At 44.7% G+C, this 22,437-nt stretch overlaps 2 protein-coding genes across 2 annotated transcripts in view; one reads left to right on the forward strand and one right to left on the reverse strand.

The window, feature by feature from the left end:
- The window catches only part of LOC140721622 (NACHT, LRR and PYD domains-containing protein 3-like), a 1,017,925-nt gene that overhangs the window by 142,235 nt on the left and 853,253 nt on the right, over positions 1-22,437 (forward strand). The gene's annotated exons all lie outside the window — the stretch shown is intronic.
- Positions 1-22,437, reverse strand: part of LOC140721620 (NACHT, LRR and PYD domains-containing protein 3-like) — a 52,287-nt gene that overhangs the window by 3,987 nt on the left and 25,863 nt on the right. The window contains exons 3-7 of the mRNA XM_073036431.1: positions 20,927-21,023; positions 18,017-18,183; positions 12,567-12,738; positions 12,395-12,460; positions 993-2,730 (exon numbers count right to left, since the gene is read on the reverse strand). Coding sequence (XP_072892532.1) covers positions 993-2,730; positions 12,395-12,460; positions 12,567-12,738; positions 18,017-18,183; positions 20,927-21,023 — 2,240 coding nt within the window. The remainder of the gene's footprint in view (positions 1-992; positions 2,731-12,394; positions 12,461-12,566; positions 12,739-18,016; positions 18,184-20,926; positions 21,024-22,437) is intronic.

The following is a 22,437-nucleotide window of genomic DNA, read 5'->3' on the forward strand; positions in this document are numbered from 1 at the left end:
AAGAGGGTTCCCACCGGAGGAAAGGGGTGGAGAAGAGAGATCCCACAGGACGAAAGGGGATGGGGAAGATATATCCCACAAGAGGAAGGGGGATGGGGAACAGAGATCCCACAGGAGAATGGGGGATGGGGAAGAGAGTTCCCACAGGAGGAAGGGGGATGGGGAAGAGAGATCCAACAGGAGGAAGGGGGATGGGGAAGAGAGATCCCACAAGAGGAAGGGGGATGGGAAACAGAGATCGCACAGGAGGAATCGGGATGGGGAAGAAAGATCCCGCAGGAAGGGGGGTGGGGAAAAGACATTTCATCTGGAGGATGAGGAAAGGGTAATAGAGAGCCGACAGCAGGAATGAGGATGGGGATGAGATCCCTAATAATCGTAGGGCGATTGGGATAAGAGGTCCCACATAAGGATTCCAAAGATAAACGATAATCCTACAAGACGAGAGGATGCAGAAAATTTTTGTACGCCTGTGTTGGGTCTGAACAGAGACCCAGAGGAGATGCGGCCTCGCTCTCTGTGTATCTGGTAGTGAGCAAAGTCACAAACAGGAAAGGACAGGGAGCACAATCTCACAACGGTATTTCTTTTCTTCTCACTGGGACAGTCTGCTGACGGTCTCTTGTCCTTCACCGGGAAGGGGGTGTGAATCTCTGACCCACCTGCTGCAGTCAGTGTCGGTCTGGGTGTCAGTAACAGTGAGAAGGAACATTGTCAATGGACGTGTCACAGGCAGCGAGAAACACGGCCATTCCTGTGATTTACTACCATTAAACCCATGGTCGTTGTTCACTGATCTGATGAAGACTCCAACATCTCTTCACAAGAAACCACAGAACCCTCCCGTCCTTGGGGAATGACTGACCGATCCCCTGGGCATTTGTCACAATTCTTCACAATCTGATTTATCACAGTTTAAACCAAATCTCTTCACATTGAAATGACACAATTGAACAGTTTCACAGTTCAGAGTGAGAGATAAATCGAGTTACGTCAACTCCTGGCACTTGTGCAGCCCGGGTCCCAGCCGCCGGATTCCTTCACACTGAATGTGGCAGTCCTGCAGGTTGAGGTGTTTTATTGTATCACAGAATCCGATTACATGAGACAGGACCGCGCAGTCAATCGGGGTCAGTGTCATTCCACGGAATGAAAGTGTTTCCACAGATCCCAGTGCGGCCTGAGCCAGTCCATGATTCTGAGACTCAAACAGGTAGTGCAATGTGTTCAGGAGGCTCCTTTTACCAGCTTTACTCCTCGTGTTTCCAATCTGGCGTTTAACCTCCTCCTCCACCCAGTCAATCACCCGGCAGGTTGTCTGATGCGGAAATGGGCCCAGAAACTCCACCAGGCCCCGAGCTGTCATTGGGGAGGAGAGACCAGCAACAAAACGGAGAAATACCTCAAATCGCCCATCTGTCGTGCTGTGGGCATCAGTGAGGAATTTCAGGATTTCCCTGGGATGTATAGTCAGGAATTGTGCGACTGCAGCTACAAACTCTTGGATGGTGAGGTGTGGGAATGTGTACACCACGCTCCGGCCAGAATCCTCTCTCTCCAAAAGCTCCATCAGGAACCCGGACAGGAACTGGGAAGGCTGAAGATTGTACTTGATCAAATCTCCATCTGTAAACACAATCTTCTTCTCGGACACTCCTCTGAAGGCCATCTGACCAACCCTGAGTAACACATCATGGGGGTTCTCAATCTCACGGCCGTGGTTTTTCAGGATGTTATAAATATAGTAGGAGTACAGTTGGGTGATGGTCTTGGGAACTCGCTGCGGGTCCCTGACTCTTTGTGCGAAGAAGGGGCCCAGTGCCAGAGCGAGGATCCAGCAGTAGGAGGGGTTGTAGCTCATGGTGTACAGGATCTCGTTCTCCTTCACGTAATTGAAAACAGCTTCCGCCACCGTCTGATCTTCAAAATGTCTGATGAAATATTCCTTCCGTTCCTCATCAACAAATCCCAGGATTTCAGCCCAGACACTGATATGCGCCTTTTCCAATAAATGTAACGCAGTGGGACGGGTGGTCACCAGCACTGAACACCCTGGAAGCAGCTTGCCCTGGATTAAACTGTACACAATGTCAGACACTTCACACCACCACTCGGGATCTGGGCACTGGTGCTTGGGTTCTGTATATCTCCGACTGTCCGCAAAATCGATTTTGTGTTTGAATTCATCTAAACCATCGAATATAAACAGTAATCCCTCAGCGTTCTTCCAGACTTCTCTCAGGAAATCCCCAAAGTAAGGATACTGATCCAGAATCAGTTCCTTCAGGTTTATTCGACAGTTAATACTGTTTAAATCTCGGAATTTGAAACTGAAGACAAACTGGAACTGTTGGTATATTTTCCCCATGGCCCAGTCATAAACAATCTTTTGTACCATCGTTGTTTTCCCGATCCCCGGTACTCCGGCCACTGCTGCTGATCTCCCAGATTTGGATTTACTCCGGGAAAAGCTGCTCTGGAATAACTGATCAGTACGGATTTTTTCCAGCTGTCTGCGGAGTTGTTTCTCTCTATAATCCTCATGGTCTCTGCCTCTTGCCAGCAGCTCATGTTCCACCAGTCTCCGATCCCGAACAGTAGAAATGACCGTGAGCTTAGCGTATCGATCAACCAGCTGGAAAACCTTCACCTTCTCCGTCATCAGGATCGTGTTCACTCTCAGTGTTTCAGTTTGTGTCCGCAAAGTCTCCTTGTGTTTCTGTTGAACATCTTCCATGGGAACAGAGAACATATTCAAAACATTAAATGACTCATCTGACAAAGAACTTTATAACGGTATTTCAGCATTCAGTGTTTGAGATTACATGAATAAATTCAATGCTTCCATGGATATTAGGACAGAAAGTAAAATTCTGTTCACAGACACGGAATTGACAGCAATGGATGTCCCTGAAAATGTCCAATCCTCATGTTCTGGTTCTAGTTATTTGTGAAGGTGAACATTCCCCGATTGCACTTTCTGAGGAAGCTTAAACAAGCATCACTCCCCACTAACATCTTAACTAAAGCGACTGGTTGTAAGGCACCAGTAACCCACCTCTGCCCCTTCTCCTGTGGGAAGAAACGCTTCCACCGGGATTAGTGGCTAAACCGCACGTGAAGGCCAAGAGCTGGACAGAGGCTACTCGCCACTGGGAGCATTTAATAGGTCGTGGCAGCTCATCCGCACTGTCACCCCCCCTCCCTCCCCCCCGGTTATAACAATCTTAAGCAACCAAGGGGCGCTGTATTATTGACAATGAATCGGTAAATTGGTTTATTATTGTGACATGCACCACTGTAAAATGGAAAACTTTTCTGCATGCGATCCAAATAGATCATTACATCACATCGGTGCAATGAGGTTGTCCAAGGAAAAATGGAACAGAATAGTTCAGGGAAACAGTGTTTCAGTTGCCGAGAAAATGCAGTGCAGGCAGACGATAAGGTAGAAGGCCAAAGGATCATTGGGAGTTCAGCGTTGAGTTTTTTTGTGACTCTGTTCCTAAACTAGAAATCAACACCTTAAACTACAGTACTGTGCAGAAGTCTGAGGTGTATATTAGGACTGACACATTTTGTCTTTCATTTTCTAGTTTGCACTTTATCCCGTTGTGATGTGGTTTGAACGGCATCGTCTATATGAAAGGTGCTTTATAAATAAGTCATTATTATTATTATTATTATTATTATTATTATTATTATCATCATCATCATCATCATCATCTTAGCCTAAACTGGTAAAACTTGAGGTACAGGCATAGCCTAGCACACTCGTGTCCCAATTGACAGGAGATTTCAGACTATTCTCGTGGTGTATAATGTTATGGGTTTTCGATGATTTACACAAGTATCGCCGTGTGGGCCTAATTTATTAATACTATTCTGTAAAGCCTTTAGGATGATACCAGTTCTTGATATTACAATTGGGATAAATAATACCCTGTTCGTGTTCCATAGTCTTTCATTTTGCCCTCTCAATTCAACATATTTCTGGTATTGTTTTTTACTAGTTCATTTCTGTAAGTTATGTGTGTTTGGAATGGCTATATATATTTAAAAAGTTGCTTTTGCTTGTTTATCCTGTAAAATTACATCCGAACGCAGATCATGTATTATCCTATCTGAAATAATGATCGTACGCAGTATGATATGAAGGACTCTAACTCTAAAAGTGGAAGAGGCTTGTACGTTTAGTAAATTATGGTGGTTTTCATCAGTTGTAGTTTAAGCAATGTTTTTGTGAATGTTGTCCGCCATTTTATTGTGCTTGTGCAAGTAATGAGATTCAGTTGAACTACTGCAGGATCTTGTAAATTCGGATTGGTTGTAGTTTCTCTTATAATTTTCAGCATATATCGTCTTGGACCTATTAGTCGTTTATTCTGTATTATTGATAACTACATGTGTCAACAACCTTGTCCTGTATTGCTACAATGATCCCTTCTGTTTCTGGGAATCGGTATCCAACTCTGAGCCAGGGGCTCGACGCTTCCTTGTCGACATCTAATCGGCTCAGATCGTGTGGATGTCCTCCGTGGGGAGTCAGACTCTTCCATTGGTTAACGTTTCTACTATTATGATAGTTTCTTCATTTTTATGGGTTATGCTTTAATTTACATTCAGTGATGTGTACCCCTTATCAGATTTGCATATGCTTGTATGGAGTGCTGAATCCTGTTTGCGTTATGACAGTGTGTCAATAGAGCTAATTGTGAATTTCAGAAAAGGCGAGATGAGGGAACACGACACACCAGTCCTCACAGAGGGATCTGATGTGGAAAGAGTGAGCAATTTCAAATTCCTGGCTGTCAATATCTCCAAGTATCTAACCTGGACCCAATATATCGATGCAACTACAGAGAAGGCACAACAGTGGCTATATTTCATCAGGAGTTTCCAGCATCACTCGAATATTTCTACAGGTGTGACTTGCAGAGCATTGTAACTGGCTGCATCACCGTCTGGTTCATGAGGAACGGAGTAAGGCTCACACTCAACGACTCAGAACAACTTCTCCTCTGATATCCAGTTTCTGAATGGACATTGAACCCATCGATAGGACTCACTAATCTCTTTTTTATTTCTATTTCTGCACTACTTATTTAGTTTAATATTTCATATAATCACACAGACATGCACAGCTATATATGTTCAACTTCCAGGCCCTGAAGCCACTTTGCTGCTCAGCCAGATCCACCGTCTGACAGGACACATGTCTCGCATGGATAACTCCAGGTTACCGAAAGCAGTACTCTATGGAGAACTCTCTCAGGGCAAGAGAGATCGTGGTGCCCCGCGCAGGAGGTACAAGGACCAAATTAAGCAGAGGCTCTCTCAGGTAAATATGGAGGTCAACGGGTGGCAGCCGCTGATCCACGGAAAAGCCAGGAATTCTGAGGAACCCAGAAGAGCGACTGCTGGAAAGAAGAGGGGATGCAAGAAGGATCCAACTACCCAAGCGCCTGCGTCCCAGCTGTCCCTATGTCCCAACTGCTCCCGAGTCCACAGATCCAGAATTGGCCCCTACCGTCACCAACAATCGTGTTGTCATCTAGTACCACCCCCCCTCACAGACACAGACACACACACACACACACACACACACACACACACACACACACACACACACACACACACACACACACACACACACACACACACACACACACACACACACACACACCTATTTGGGAAGAGAACAGGATTTAGGGTATGTTTGATGATCATTAATGCTTGGTGGAACCCCAGAATGTCCATGCCCTCAAACCCTTTTGTTCCCCAGATCTGGAGTACCTGGTGCTGTTGTGTAAACCTTTCCGGCTGCCAAGAGAGTTCCCGGCTGTTATTATCACAGCTGAGTAATAACAACATCCCCCATTGTGTGTTATTGTCACAGAGGGGAGATGATTTCCTTCAGAAATCGATCAGGACTTCCCAAACCACAAAATTTGTATCAACAGTTCCGTGTGAAAGTCATCCAGGCTGCGAAACGACAATACAGAGATCGTATTCAGGCACAGCTCTCCACCAACAACACACACAGCTTATGGCAAGCTCTGCACCCCAATGCAGACTTCAGAGCTAAGTGCAGTGGTGCTGCCAACATCGCTGCCTGTCTCCCAGAGGATCTAAGTCTCTTTACGCTCGGTTCGATATCGCCAACACTGAGACCCCGAGGAGAGCCGACAAAGCGGCCTGCACATTGGTCATCTCTGAGGCTGAAGTTCGCAGGTGTTTCCAACGAGTGGACAGTCGCAAGCCTGCGGGACCGGACGGCGTCCCAGGGCGGGTACTCAGGATGCGCGCGGCACAACTGGCAGGTGTATTTACGGATATTTTTAATCTCACCCTCTCCCAATGTAGAGTTCCCTCCTGCTTCAAATCATCCACCATTGTTCCTGTACCTAAAGCGACTAAGGCAACATGTCTGAACGTCTGGCGTTCTGTCGCACTCACCTTAATAATAAGCAAATGTTTTGAGAGACTGGTCAAGGACTGCATCTGCAGCTTGTTACCACCCACACTGGACCCCCTACAATTCACCTACCGACACAACCGATCAACAGATGACACAATAGCCACTGCTCTGCACACCTCCTTAAACATCTGAAGAAGAGGGATGCTTATGTGAGAATGATATTAGACTACAGTTCAGCATTCAATACCATCATTCCCTCCAGGCTTGACAAGAAGCTCAGAGACCTCGGCCTTCACCCTGCCTTGTGCAGCTGGGTCCTGGATTTCCTGTCAGATCACCAGCAAGTGGTAAGAGTGGGCTCCCTCACCTCTGCCCCTCTGAACCTCAACACAGGAGCCCCTCAGGGCTGTGTCCTAAGCTCCCTCCTTTACTCCCTGTATGCGCATGACAGTGTCGCTACTCACAGCTCCAATCTGCTAATTAAATTTGCTGAGGATACTATATTTATTGGCCAAATCTCAAATAATAATGAGGCAGCCTACACAGATGAAGTCACCCCCCAGACACAGTGGTGACAAGAAAACAACTTCTCCCTCAGTGTCGCAAAAAAAGCTGGATGCAATGTTGCAAAGGCAAGAGGAATGGAGATAGGCTAACCCCTATTGACATCAATGGATCTGGGGTTGAGACAGTGACCAGCTTTAAGTTCCTCGGCATTCACATCACTGAGGACCTCACGTGGTCTGTACACATCAATTGTGTGGTGAAAAAAGGCACAACAGCACCTCTTTCACCTCAGATAGAACCATAGAACATTACAGCACAGAAACAGGCCTTTTGGCCCTTCTTGGCTGTGCGGAACCATTTTTCTGCTTAGTCCCACTGACCTGCACCTGGCCCATACCCCTCCAAACCTCTCTCATCCATATACCTGTCCAAGTTTTTCTTAAATGTCAAAAGTGAGCCCGCATTCACCACTTCATCTGGCAGCTGATTCCACACTCCCACCACTCTCTGAGTGAAGAAGCACCTTCCCCAATGTTCCCTTTAAACTTTTCCCCCTTCACCCTTAACCCATGACCACTGTTTTTTTTCTCAAGTCCCGGCAACACCTTTGTAAACCTTCTCTGCACTCTTTCAACCTTATTAATATGCTTCCTGCAATTAGGTGATCAAAACTGCATACAATACTCCAAATTCGGTCTCACCAATGCCTTATACAACCTCACCATTACATTCCAACTCTTATACTCAGTACTTTGATTTATAAAGGCCAATGTACCAAAAGCTCTCTTTATGACCCTATCTACTTGTGATGCCACTTTTCGGGAATTATGTATCTATACTCCCAGATCCCTCTGTTCTACCGCCCTCCCCAGTGTCCTAACATTTACCTTGTATGTTCTACCTTGGTTTGACCTTCCGAAGTGCAATACCTCACATTTGTCCGCATTAAACTCTATCTGCCATTTTTCAGCCCATTCCCCCAACTGGTCCAAATCCCTCTGCAAGCTTTGAAAACCTTCCTCACTGTCCACTACACCTCCAATCTTTGTATCATCAGCAAATTTGCTGATCCAATTTGCCACATTCTCATCCAGATTATTGAGATAGATGACAAATAACAATGGACCCAGCACTGATCCCCGTGGCACACCACTAGTCACTGGCCTCCACTCAGAGTAGCAATCCTCCACTACCACTCTCTGGCTTCTTCCATTGAGCCAATGTCAAATCCAATTTACTGCCTCTCTATGTATATCTAGCGACTGAATCTTCCTAACCAACCTCCCATGCGGGACCTTGCCAAAGGCCTTACTGAAGGCCATGTATACAACATCCACTGCCTTCCTTTCATCCACTTTCCTGGTAACTTCCTCGATAAACTCTTAATAGATTGGTTAAACATGATCTACCATGCACAAAGCCATACTGACTTTTTCTAATAAGTCCCTGTCTATCCAAATACCTGGAGATCCTATCTCTTAGTATTCCTTCCAATAATTTATGTACTACCGATGTCAAACTTACCGGCCTATAATTTCACGGCTTACTTTTTGAGCCTTTTTTAAACAACAGAACTACATGAGCTATCCTCCAATCCTCTGGCAACCGATCCGTGGATATCGACATATTATTTATGCCAGGGCCACTGCAATTTCAACATTGGTCTCCTTCAAGGTCCGAGGGAATACACTGTCAGGTCCTGGGGATTTAACTACTCTGATTTGCCTCAAGACAGCAAGCACCTCCTTCTCTTTAATCTGTATAAGTTCCATGATCTCCCTACTTGTTTCCATAGACTCCATTCTAGTTTCCTTAGTAAATACAGTTGCAAAATACCCATTTAATATCTCTCCAATTTCTTTTAGTTCCATACATAGCCGACCACTCTGATCTTCAAGAGGATCAATTATATCCGTTATTATCCTTTTGCTCTTAACATACTTGTAGAAGTTCTTAAAATTATCGTTCACCCTGACTGCCAAAGCAACCTCATGTCCTCTTTTAGCCCTCCTGATTTCTTTCTTAAGTATTTTCTTACTCTTTTTATACTCCTCAAGCATCTTATTTCCTCCCTGTTGCTATACATGTTATACATCTCTCTTCTTCTTTATCAGAGTTCCAATATCTCTCGATAGCCAAGGCTCCTTATTCTTATTCATTTTGCCTTTAACCCTGACAGGAACATACAAACTCTGCACTCTCAAAATTTCTCCTTTGAAGGTCTCCCACTTACCAATCACATCCTTGCCAGAGAACAACCTGTCCCAATCTACGAATTTATAGATCCCTTCTCATTTCTTCAAACGTGGACCTTTTCAGGTTTAGAAAGTCAACCCGAGGACCAGATCTATCTTTATCCATGATCAAGTTGAAACTAATGACGTTATGATCACTGGAACGAAAGTGTTCCCCTACACAGACTTCCGTCACCTGCCCTAACTCATTTCCTAATAGGAGATCTAATATTGCATTCTCCCTAGTTGGTACATCTATACATTGATTTAGAAAACTTTCCTGAACACATTTTACAAACTAAAAACCATCTGGACATTTAACAGTATGGGAGTCCCAATTAATATGTGGAAAATTAAAATCCTCTACAATCACAAATTTCTGTCTCCTGCAGTTGTTTGTTATCTCTCTGCAGATTTGCTCCTCCAATTCTCGCTGACTATTGGGTAGTCCATAATACAACCCTATTAATGTGGTCATACCTTCCTGTTTCTCAGCTCCGCCCACATGGCCTCAGTAGACAAACCATCTAATCTGTCCTGCCGAAACACTGCTGCAATATTTTCCCTGACAAGCAAAGCCACCACCCACTCGTCATCCCTCTGTCTCTGTCACGTCTGAAACATTGGAACCCTGGAACACTGAGCTGCCATTCCTGCCCCTCCTGTAGCCAAGTTTCAGTAATGGCTATGATGTCATAATTCCACGTGTCAATCCAGGCCCTCAGCTCGTCTGCCTTTCCCACAATACTCCACGCTTTGAAATATACACACCTCAGAAGATTATTACCAACACACACAATCTTGCTATTTGTCACTTTGCATGAACTACCAACATCATTTATTTTTATCCCCGTTCCACTATCTACTCTGGCACTCTGGTTCCCATCTAGTTTAAACCCTCCCCAATAACACTAGCAAACCTCCCTGCAAGTATATTGGTCCCCTTGTAGTTCAGGTGTAACCCGTCTCTCTTGCACAGGTCCCACCTGCCCCTGAAGAGGTCCCGATGTTCTAGAAATCTGAAACCCTGTCCCCTACACCATTTTCTCAGCCACGTGTTCATCTTCCAGAGCATCGCACTCTTACCCTCACTGGCACGTGGCACAGGCAGCAATCCGGAGATTACTACCCTCTATGTCCTGTTTGAGGTGTACAAGTTTGAGAGATAAGAGTTTGGGTCGACAGCCTGTATTTTGTTTGTTATTTTTTTTTACATATGACTGGTGTCTAATACCAGAGGGCATTTGGTTAAGGTTAGATGGGGTAAATTTACAGCAATTGTGGGTAGTTTTTTAACAGAGTTCTGGGTGGCTGGAATTTACTGTCTGAGTCAACATGGCTTTGTGAAGGGAAGGTTGTGCCTCACGAGGCTAATTGAGTTTTTTGAAGAGGTAACAAAAAGCAATTGATGAAGGTTCGGTAGTAGATGTGGTCTACATGGATTTTAGCAAGGCATTTGACAAGGTCCCTCACGAGAGACTCATCCAGAAAATCATGAGACACAGGATAAGTGGAACCTTGGCTGTTTGAATAAATAATTGCCTTACAGGAGGAAAGCAGAGGGTAGTAGTGGAAGGAAAGTATTCTGCCTGGAGGTCGGTGACTAGTGGAGTGCCGCAGGGATCTGTCCTGGGACCCCTGCTATTTGTGATTCTTATAAATGACCTGGATGTAGAATGGGTGAGTAAATTTGTGGATGACGTGAAGATTGGAGGAGTTGTGGATGGAGCTGTAGGTTGTCGAAAGTCACAAGAGGATATAGACAGGGTGCAGATTTGGGCAGGAAAGTGGCAGATGGGGTTCAATCCGGATAAGTGTGAGGTGACGCATTTTGGAAGGACAAACCAGAATGCTGAGTACAAGTTTAATCATTGATTTCTTAAGAGTGTGGATGAACAGAGGGACCTTGGGGTTCAAATCCATACATCCCTTAAGGTCGCTGCACGGGTTGATAGGATAGTTAAGAAGGGCTATGGGATGCTAGGCTTCATTAATAGGGGGATTGAGTTCAAGTGTAGAGAGGCCAAGTTGCAAATCTACAAATCTCTGGTGAGACCGCACTTAGATTATTGTGTTCAGTTCCGGTCACCTCATTATAGGAAGGATGTGGAAGCTATGGTGAGGGTGCAGAGGAGATGTACCAGGATGTTGCCTGGTTTGGAGAACAAGTCATGTGAAGCAAGGTTAGGAGAGCTGGGACTTTTCTCTTTGGAGCGTAGAAGGATGAGAGGACACTTGATAGAGGTCTAAAAAATTATGAGAGGCATAGATAGGCTGGATTGCTAGAACCTGTTTCCCAGGGCACCAATAGCAAACACTAGAGGGCATATGTACAAAGTTAAGGGAGGGAAGTTTAGCGGAGACATCAGGGGTAAGTTTTTTACAAAGGGTTGTGGGTGCCTGGAACAACTTGCCAGGGATGGTGGTGGTGGCTAAAACATTAAGGGTATTTAAGAACCTCTTGGACAGGCACATGGATGAAAGAAGAATAGAGGGTCACGGGGTAGTGTGGGTTTAGTACTCTTTTTAAAGGAATACATGGGTCGACACAACATCCGGGGCCGAAGAGCCTGTACTGTGCTGTAGTATTCTAGTGTCTAGAGTCTAGTGACTAAGGTCATGTCGGAGGCAACTATGTTATAGATGCTCCTAGTTATACATGAATGTGCAGGAAATGCAAGGAAATGGTCAATAATATAAGAAAGGAGACCAAAGTATATTTTTTTTCTTTCCCAGATATATAAAGAGTGAAAAAAGGGAGAGGGTCGATATCGGACCACTAGAAACTGCTGTTGTAGTTGCAGTAACGGGTGAAAAGGAAATGCCAGACAAACTCTGTGCAAGTCACTGGCAGAATTCCAAAAGGTAAAGAACATCAGCAAACAGAATTGCGTGTAGTGCAATTACAAAGGAAAAGGGGCTTGGAAGATGAAAGATCTGAAGATAGAAACGTCACCTGGACGGGGTCATACAGTGTATCAGGAGCCTGCCTGGGGTGTGCGGGGATTCCCAGAGCGTTAGGACCTGGAATGAAGGCTTCAGCAGAAGCAACAGCTGGATTAATAGAAAAATATATTTTGTAGAATATTCAGGCTGCAAAGAGAGATTCGTTGAATTGTTACTTGAATCCAGAGATCAGCGAATGATTAATGACGAATTTTGATTCCCAGGTTTTGCCAAGTCACAGACTAACACTTGAGATGTGGTTTGAACTGTGCATTTCATCACTCACCTATCAGCTGAGAGGGTAATTCAGATAAACCTTGGCCAATGTTCATGTATTCCTGTGGATCAGGACCTGTTTAAATATTTAAAAAATCCATGGAAACAGAGCTAAAATAATTAAAATAACTAAAATGTTTATCTCAATGTGCCTTTGTGTTCAGTGCGTGGTTTTAACATACCGTGTTCCTGTATTTCCCTCAGTATTCTGTCCAACTTCGGTAACTCAGTCCTCCACATCAGAAAGGATTCCCACATCGCCCTCCGGGCCCGGGAGCCTTTGCCATTCACCAAACTGAGGAAGAGTCTGGAACTCTCTGCCCGGTTTCCCTTCTCTGTCAGCTCAGTGACTTTCTACAAAAGGAAACAATGGACTTATTGTGGAGCAGACAGACAGGCATGGAGAATGTACAGGAAAGTATCTGTTCATGGCCCCAGTAGCTTCAGAACAGATGCAGTCACTGGGCTGTTGCCTCATCCTCTCTGGGTTCAGTCATTAACAGAGAAACAGCAACTGAAGGAAATTCTAAATCAATAGTGTGTAAGAATAAGGATTTACTGACACCCTGCAGTAGATGCAATGTGATTAATTTCCTCGATCTATCAATGTGCAGCATTACATCAACAAGATGTGACAACAAGAACGGGAGAGAGGGGAGAGAGAGCAAAAACAAATGGATGGCGGGCATCACTGAATCGTGGCTGACAAAAGTTTATAGTTGGGTGCTTAAATCCAAGGATAAATATTGAATCGAAAGGATACGCAGGTAGGTGAAAGTGTTGGGTCGAAACTGCAGTCATTATAAATGAAAAGTCCTGAGAAAGAGGTGATGTCGGATTAGACGATGTGGATGTTAAGAAACTGCGTAGGTAAAATGACACTGATGGAAATTATATACAGGCATGTTAACAGTAGCAGGGATGTGGGCTACAAATTACAACGGGGGAGAGGAGAGGCATGGAAAAAGGTCAATGCTAAAATTGTCACGGGGAGTTTCAATATGCAGGTAGTTTGGAAAATCAGGTCGGTGCTGAATCCCAAGTGAGGGAATTTATAGAATGCCTATGAGATGGCTTTTGAGAGAAGCCTATGGTTGAGCCCACTATAGGAAAGGCGGATCTGGATTCTGTGTTGTGTATTGCACCAGATTTGATTAGGGAGCTTCAGCTAAATAAACCCTTAAGAGGCAGTGATCATAAAATAGCAGAACTCAGCCAGCAGGTTGAAAGGGAGAAAGTAAAGTTAGAGGTATCAGTGCTACAGTAGAATCAAGGAATTACCTCGGCATGAGAGAGGAGCTGGGCAATAATAAATTCGAAAATGACACAATGGCAGAGCAGGAATGGCTGAAGTTTCTCGGAGCAATTCAGAAGGTGCAGGACAAATGATCACAAGGATGAAGAATTATTCTAAAGGGAGGATGATCATCCGTGGCTGACGAGGTAGTCAAAGCAGCACAAAAGCAAAGGAGAGGGCACAGAATATTACAAAATATAGTAGAAAGCTGGAGGACTGGGATGTTTTTACAAATCAACAGAAGGCAATTCAAAAACCGTAAATAGAGAAAATATGAAATATGAAGGTAGGCTAGAGAATGATGTAAAATAGCTTACCAAAACGTCCGTCTGAGATATGAAGTTTGAAAGAGAGGTGAGTGGATATTGGGCCACCGGAAAATGACAGTGGAGTGGTACTGTCAGGGGACAAGGAAATGCCGGAAGATATTGGTCGGCATTTTGCGTCAGTCCTCACTGTAAAAACACTAGAACGTGCCAGATATTTGAGAATGTCCGGTGGCAGAAGTGAGTGTATTTGCAATTATTGCGGAGAAGGCGCTTGGTAAGCTGAAAGTTCTGAAGATAGATGAGTCCAGATCAACTCACCCGATTGCTTCTGAAAGAGGAGGCTGAAGAGATTGTGGAGACATTAGTAATGATCGCTCAAGAATCACCAGATTTTGGAATGGTTCCGGAGGACTGATCATTTTAAACTATAGTCCAGTTAGTCTGATCAGCGTTTGGGAAGATGTCAGCAGTCGATTATTGAGGATAAGGTTTCGGGGTATTTGGACGCACTTGATAAGAAAAAGGCCAACATCCATGGGAGGGAATCTTGCCTGACAGAACTGTTGGAATTTTTTGAGAGAACAGCATGCTGGGTCGACAACGGAGAGTCAGTGCAAGTTGTTTACTTGGACTTCCCAAGAACCTTTGACCAGGTGTCCCACATAGACCGATGAAAAAATGGACACATCAGAGGCAATTGGAATGTAGTATAGTGAGGTACGTGGCCATATACTTTAGCAGAAATAATGAAGACGTAGAATATTTTTGAATCTGGGAGAAAATTCAGTAATCGGAGTTGTAAAGAGTCTCTGGAGACCTGGTGCAGGATTCCGTGCAGTTTGAGTCTGTGTTCGGAAAGGCAAATACAATGCTAGCATTCATTTCGAGAGGATCAGAATAGAAGAACAAGCACTGGCCAGACTGCACTCGCATATTGTGATCCCCTAATCAGAGAAAATATGTGATGGCATTGTGAAAAATCCAGAGAGGAATCTAAACGAACAGAACCTGTGATATTAAACCAGTTTTTGATGGGAATGGATCCTGGATGCACCTGTACTGGCTGGAGTGTGGAAGGATGAGGGGGAATCTGATTGTAACCTGTGGAATATCGAAAGGCATTGAGAGGATGTGGAGATGATGTTTCTAAGTGGGGGAGTCTAGAACCAGACGGAACAGCCTCAGATTAGAGGGACGTCCATTTAGAACAGAAATGAGGAGATTATTTAGCTGAGGAGCAGTGAATCTGTAGAATTCATTGGCACTGACAGCTGCGGAGACAGCTGTGTATATTTAAAACAGAGGCTGGTATCTTCTTGACTAGTCTGGTCAGCAAAGTTGAGAGGGATAGTAAATCACCCATGATGTAATGGCGGAGCAGAATCGATGGGCCTAATGGCCAATTGTGCTCTGATGCCTTATGGTCTTATGATGTGTAAAGATAAAGGAAGATTAAGAAATGTCAGTGCGGCTATCTTATAATGGAGATGGTTACTGCCTGGCACTCATACCGTAAAATGCTGATCACTTCCTGAATGCAGGCATGGGCTTCCAGATTAACTGAGGAATTATGAATTAAACATTGAATAGTCTTCAAGCAACATACACCTATGATGGAATTAAGGTAACTGAATATGGATGGACTTAGGACATTGCTCTGAGAAATAAGAGAGGCAGCGTTTAAGGGTAAGCACAACATTGTGGGCCGAAGGGTCTGTACTGTGCTGTACTGTTCTATGTTCTATGTTCTGTGTCCCGGATTTGAATGATTGATCTCCGAGAACAGATATCAGTAGGGAATAATGGACAACAATTATGAAATAAATCAGCATAATTCCCTGATGGTCCACTGCACTGTGAAATAATCCCTCAGTTTCACTGCTACCAGGTCTGAGGAGTTACAGTTGTGAAAGAAATTTAACCAGTAAAGCAGATGTCTCCAGATGATGAATTTATAGATGAGCATTGTATTTACAGATTACCTCTTGCCTTTGGATAATGCCTGTGTGATTCATTACAGACAGCGCCAACGAATCCCAACGAGAACAGAGTTACTCACGGGTGTAACACACTTGATTTTCTAATACCACTCATGGCTGAATAGGTCAGATCCAGGACAAGACAATCACTGTTTGTGAGCTCCAAGGAGAGTGACCTGAAATGGTGTGTCCCTGTCTCTCATTAGTTAGATATTCAGCAAGTTAGCAGTTTTTTTTTTTGTTTGCCCCTTCCCTTTCAGGAAATCCTGTTGATCTTCTTCCCTTTCAGGACAACCTGTTGATTTTTTGGGATCATGAGATATCAGCTAGTCACCAGATTTATTTTATGTTTTGTGCTTTCTTTTGCCCTTTTAGATCAAACTATTGATGTTTGTGGTCATAAGATATCAGCTTTGTGCGTGATCTTTCACATCTATTCAATCTCAGAGTTTTTCGAGGAAGTTACCAGGAAAGTTGATGAAGGCAAGGTTGTGGATATTGTCTACATGGACTTCAGCACGGTATTTGACAAGGTCCCGTATAGGAGGTCGGTCTAGAAGATTCAGTTGCTTAGCAGTCAAGATAAAATAGTAAACTGGATTAGACACTAAATTTTTGGAAAGAATCCGGAGTGTCACTATAGACTGTTGCATTTCTGATTGGCGCCTGTATCTCCTGCAGTGTCACGGGAATCGGTGCTGTGCCTGTTGTTGTTTGTCATCTATATCAATGATCTGGATGAAATTACGGTTAAGAGCATCAGCAAATTTGCTGATGACTCCAACATTGGGAAGGAGCAGTTGACAAAGAGGTAGATTACAAGAGCTTGCAGTGAGGTCTGGACCAACCGGAGAATGGGTTTAAAAGGGGCCGATGCAATTTAATGCAGACAGGTGCAAGATGTTGCACTTTGGATGGACCAATCAGGGTAGATCTTACACAGCGACCGGTAGAACAAAGTGATCTGGGAATACAGGTACATAAGCCATTGAAAGTGGCAGCAAATGTTGATAGGCTCTGAAAGTAAGTTTCTCAGCGCATTATCCTTGGTAATTGAAAATATCGTGTATGATATGATGTTGTATAAGACGTTGGAGAGGCCTAATTTGGATATTATGTGCAGTTCTGCACACCTACCTGCAGGACAGATGGAAATGTTTGAAAGAGTACAGAAAAAAAAACATTACAAGGATGTTACCTGGACTGGAAGACCTAAGTTATAAGAAAAGAGTGAACTGATTAGGACTTTATTCATTGGAACATGAAAGATTGAGCGGAGATTTGATAGAAGTGTGCACAATTACATTGGGATATATATAGGATAAATGCAAGCAGGCATTTTGTACTGAGGTAAAGAGGTACTACAACAAGAGGTTATCACTAAAGGGTGAAAGGTGAAAAGTTCAAAGGGTACAAAAGTGAAACCGGTTTACTCAGAGGGTGGTGAGAGTGCAAAACTAGCTAGCAGGGCAAGTAGTGCAAGTGGTTAAGAGAATTCTGAATAGATGCATGCGTGATGAGCGTATAGAGCGCCATGGCCCGGTGCAGGTCAATGGGAATAAGTAGATTCTGTAGTCTGGCATGGAATAGATGGGCCAAAAGGCCTGTTTCTGCACTGTACTTTGCTGTGGCTATGACAAGTCAGAAACACGTTGTTTGGGAACTCACGGAACCAAGACAAGCTGTGGTTAGCTGGTTTCCGTCCCTCAGGTACCGCAGTGAAGCCGGTTGGCCCAATTGACAGTTTAATACTCATCCTGGATTAATGAGATGAGGTGAAGCTACCCGACGGTTCAGCCAAGATTTGAAATTAGTTTCAGACCGAATGCCTTTTGGAAGTCCAGATATGCAGCCACTGCTCTTACTTCACACTGATAAATATAGCAGGTGATACAAGAAAAGGTGATGCTAAACCTGCAGTTCCCAGTGCTCCCCACCTTAAAAACTGAAACCAGATCTGCGGGAGACGAGTCAGAGATCAAAGTCTCCATTCCCAAGCCGATCTCCTAAAACGTGCAGGAGATTAATGTTGATCACTATTCCCTCTGATACCAGCAGATCAGTGACAATACACGAACTGCACTCACCTCATTTTCTTGTCTGCTGAAATGTCCCTCCTTTGTCAACATCCAACCCAGTCTCTCAACCTTTTCTTCAATTGCTTGTTTGAGTCTGTCCCTGTAGAACTTTGTCAGTTGGTACAGTCGATATTCCTCCCCCTGCGCCAGGAGGTCAGAGATTGTAAACTCTGGCTCTGTGAATATAAAAAGGAAAATGTAGGCTTGAACTCAGATATCCCACGTCTCCACCGCTCTCACCCAACTCAACAAAAAACCGTGTCTTGAACCTGCCTACAGATACAAAATTGGATTAATTCTCCATCTCCAACACCATCACACTGAGCACGGAGTCCCCCTACGGCTGTGTGCACAGACCACTGCTGTTCACTCTGCTGACCCACGACTGTGCTGCAACACACAGCAAGAACGACGAGTCAGCTTACAGAGAGGAGGTGCAGCGGCTAACGGACTGGTGCAGAGCCAGCAGCCTGTCTCTGAATGTGAGCAAAACAAATTTCTTGGTGTTCATCTAGCGGAGAATCTCACCTGGTCCCTCAACACCAGCTCCATAGCCAAGAAAGCCCAGCAGCGTCTCTACTTTCTGCGAAGGCTGAGAAAAGTCCATCTCCCACCCCCCATCCTCATCACATTCTAAGGTGGTTGTATTGAGAGCATCCTGAGCAGCTGCACCACTGCCTGGTTCGGAAATTGCACCATCTCAGATCGCAAGGCCCTGCAGCGTATAGTGAGGTCAGCTGAGAAGACTATCGGGGTCTCTCTTCCCGCCATTACGGACATTTACACCACACGCTGCATCCGTAAAGCCAGCAGCATTATAAAGGATCCATGCACCCCTCATACAATCTCTTCTCCCTCCTGCCATCTGGGAAAATGCACCGAAGCATTCGGGGTCTCACGGCCAGACTATGTAACAGTTTCTTCCCCCAAGCTATCAGACTCCTCAATACCCAGAGCCTGGCCTGACACCTTACTGCCCTATTGTCACGTATATTATTTATTGTAATGTCTGCACTGTTTTGTGCACTTTATGCAGTCCTAGATAGGTGTGTAGTTTAGTGTAGTTGTTGTGTGTTTTCTTTTTTTCCTCTGTGTTGTGACCAGATTTGGAATGGAACTGTGCTGGTTAATGTGACCCGTACATCCTGTCAGGTGACCATCCCGATAAGCCGGTGACCGGACACATTTTCTCCCAGTAAAATAGCACGGTAAGCACAGTAATACTAATCACAGCAGTGTCTTCCACAAGGTAAAATCTCCCTCGGTCACTAACTGTCCAGTAGTCTGTGTCACACAAAGACCAGCAACGAGATTACACATGGTCCAGTCTGCTGGATCACACAGTCTCCAGTTGCTTTGTCACACGAGGGGCTGGAGACTGGAGAAGGGCACTGGAGTTGCTTTCTCCAGTCCCCTTGGTCACAGACTGACCATTCTCTTGAGACGCACGTCGTCCGGTCCCCTGGGTCGCAGGCTGACCATTCCCTTGAGATCTATGCTGACCTCTCCTCTGGTTCGCTTCTTATCCCCCACCTGCTGATCATCATGTAACAACTATGCATGTCATTGGCAAAGTCTTGGTTATAGAGCTCTGTGTGTAGTTGCAGTTGCTAATCTATAGGATGGAGGTGATGAAGCTGGAAAGTGTGAAGTGAAGAATGAACACTACGGTACTGGGCTAGGGTGTTGTTTTTTGTGTTATATGGTTGGGCTGGGACAGCTTGCCCTGGAGCTCAGGAGCTTAAAGGGAAACCTTACACACACACACACACACACATACAGTAATCAGGGGTGCAGATAGGATAGATGGTCACAGTCTTTTTGCCCGGGTAAGGGAGTCTGAGACTGGAGGGCAGAGATTTAAAAGGGACCAAAGGGGCATTTTTCACGTGGTGGCTGATGGGTATAAATTACATGCATCCAGAGGAGGCCGCAAACACAAATAAAATAACAAAATTGAGAGCATGTGGGCAGGAAAAAGGGGAGCTACGAGGGAAATTTGGGAAAACTGCAGGAAAATGGGACATTTAGATCAGCATGAATTATGTGGGCCGAAGGACCCGTTTCCAGGCTGGAGCATTGTTTTTATTCCAGCTGGAATCTCAGATTTGAGCACAATCACATTGTCTAGAGGTGACAGAGACATTTGGTCATTGGTTATGCCGGGTTTCCCAGCCAAGATCCTGGGAATTTAAATTCATGTGGAAGATCATATCAAGAGGGAAATATTTAGAAACTCAGGTTCATCATTTCTCCACAGCCCAGAAATTCACTGGGGTATTAAAACTCCGAAGCAGATCACAAATGTATCTACAATGAGCTGCCTCCTGATCCTCAGCCATTCCCAGCACCGGCAATGATCTCCGCTCCGCTACAGAAAACAGATTTCGGTGACACCCCTCCTCCTTTGCGTAGCAGGCAAGAAAAACCAGGGGGGAGTTGGTAGCTTTCCTTCCAAAACCTGAAATTCTGTGTTATCATAGAATCTCGGAAATCCCGGAGATGCTCCTATCATCTGCTTCTGAATTTTATAAATGAAAGTTGAAGATGTCTTACACATCAGGGCCTGTCTGGAGGTGAAATGGACCCTGACCCTGAACATTCACATAAACCACAAGATCGCTGTCACATTCCTGTCTGTGTTTCACTCACGACCACCTGATTCAGGAGCCCCTGCTCCTTTCACTCATCCGAAGCTTTGTATGATGAGCGGAGTGATTCGACCATTACTGGTGTCAGGTCCCTGCGCTGGAACTGTTGGATTGATGAATTACTCAAGGCCGCTTTACCAGTGGGATAAATGACACTGCTTGATGAAACTTTTCTATGCCCTGTTAACACCTCTGTCAGTTTTTTTTCATCTGAACTATTGTGTACAAACGCGATAAAAGTTTAATTCAAAGATCCCTGTGATCATACCTTTGTCCATTCTGATTCTGACTGGCGATTGTTGATTGTCGTCGTCTTGTTTACACTTTGGTCGCGCTGCAGGACTGCTCCACCTGCTGGTGAGGCTCTAAATTTCACAACAAGCAGACAGTGAGTCAGAGAGTACGACTACTTTGCAAATATGACAGTATTTCCATCCCCTGTAGCATTTGGCATGGAGACCAAACATTCCCTGTTAGTAACCACTGCCACACCATATCTGTCCACTGATACCTGGGGCATCTACTGACAGAGTCACAGAGCAATAAAATCCAAATTCAGAGCGTTCAGCCCAACGAGACAATGCCAACCACAGTGCCCACTGTGATGGTCACAATTTCCTGTGATGGGGCCATCTCCCTTCTGGCCTCTTCACTCCATCTACACACCCCAACTGCTTTTTGAATTATGCAACTGCACCTGCCTCATCCACTTCCTCTGGCTGTTTCCTCCACATGATCCCCAACATCTGCATGAATCCGCTGCTGATCAGATTGGGTTTGCAATCTCTTTACCAGCCCCTGTCCATTTAGATCTCCTAGATGCTACGATCATCTTCACTGTGAACAGCAACTACTAACGTTGTGCATTCTGCGAACTTACAAGTTAAGTAATCCTTGTGCAACCGCATCCAAATCATTGCAATAAAATAACGAATATCAAAGGTCCCAACTTGTAGCCACACGGCACACCGCTAATTACTCGCCTCCATTGTGAGGAGAAATCTTCAACCAGCACCCTTTGCTTGCTACCTTGAAGCTAATTTTGAATACATCCAATTTGCTCTCTCCGGACAGCATGGGACCTGATCACCGAGACCAAGCTGCCAGGTGACACTTTGTCAAAGGCTTTGCTGAAGTCCAATGTGCAACGTCCATAGGAACATAACTTTGAATTTCCACCTCTGCTAATGTCACGTTCACAGGTTCTGACAATGTAATTAGCAGAAAAGTACTTGATGACGCCAAGGTATGTCAGTGTAAATTATGGGTTGCCATGTGCTAGTGAGGACTGAATAAAATGCAGAGTTGGGATATTTTGCTTTATAAATGGTCTGTTCTCAGCAGAAGCCTACGCGACGATATATTCGAGGGTAAGTATACCACTGCAGATTGCAATAGCCAATGGGATCAAGGGCATGTTGCTGCAGTTCATGGTAATTCCACATTTCTACAATCACTACAACACGACACACTTGGGGCTTCTTATAAAGGGAGGAAATTGTCAACACATTTTAAGATGATTATAACATAACAAGGAAACATCAGAACTAAACAAAAGCTTCTTCAGATGATGCAGGACCTTCAAATGAGCAAACACTCAGAGAATGTGAGTGACTGTAAAGAGCTGGGCTTCTGAAAGCACATTACCAGACCTGGAGTGATTGCAACTTGGTCTGACCGAGGCATTCCACCTATTTCACACCTTCCTTTGTAAAGATATGTAATGTTTACAGGACCAGTGTTCGAGTGAATGAGACTCACCAAACTTTCTCCTGACTG

This window comes from Hemitrygon akajei, unplaced genomic scaffold (genome assembly GCF_048418815.1).
Source record: "Hemitrygon akajei unplaced genomic scaffold, sHemAka1.3 Scf000058, whole genome shotgun sequence".
Taxonomy (NCBI): domain Eukaryota; kingdom Metazoa; phylum Chordata; class Chondrichthyes; order Myliobatiformes; family Dasyatidae; genus Hemitrygon; species Hemitrygon akajei.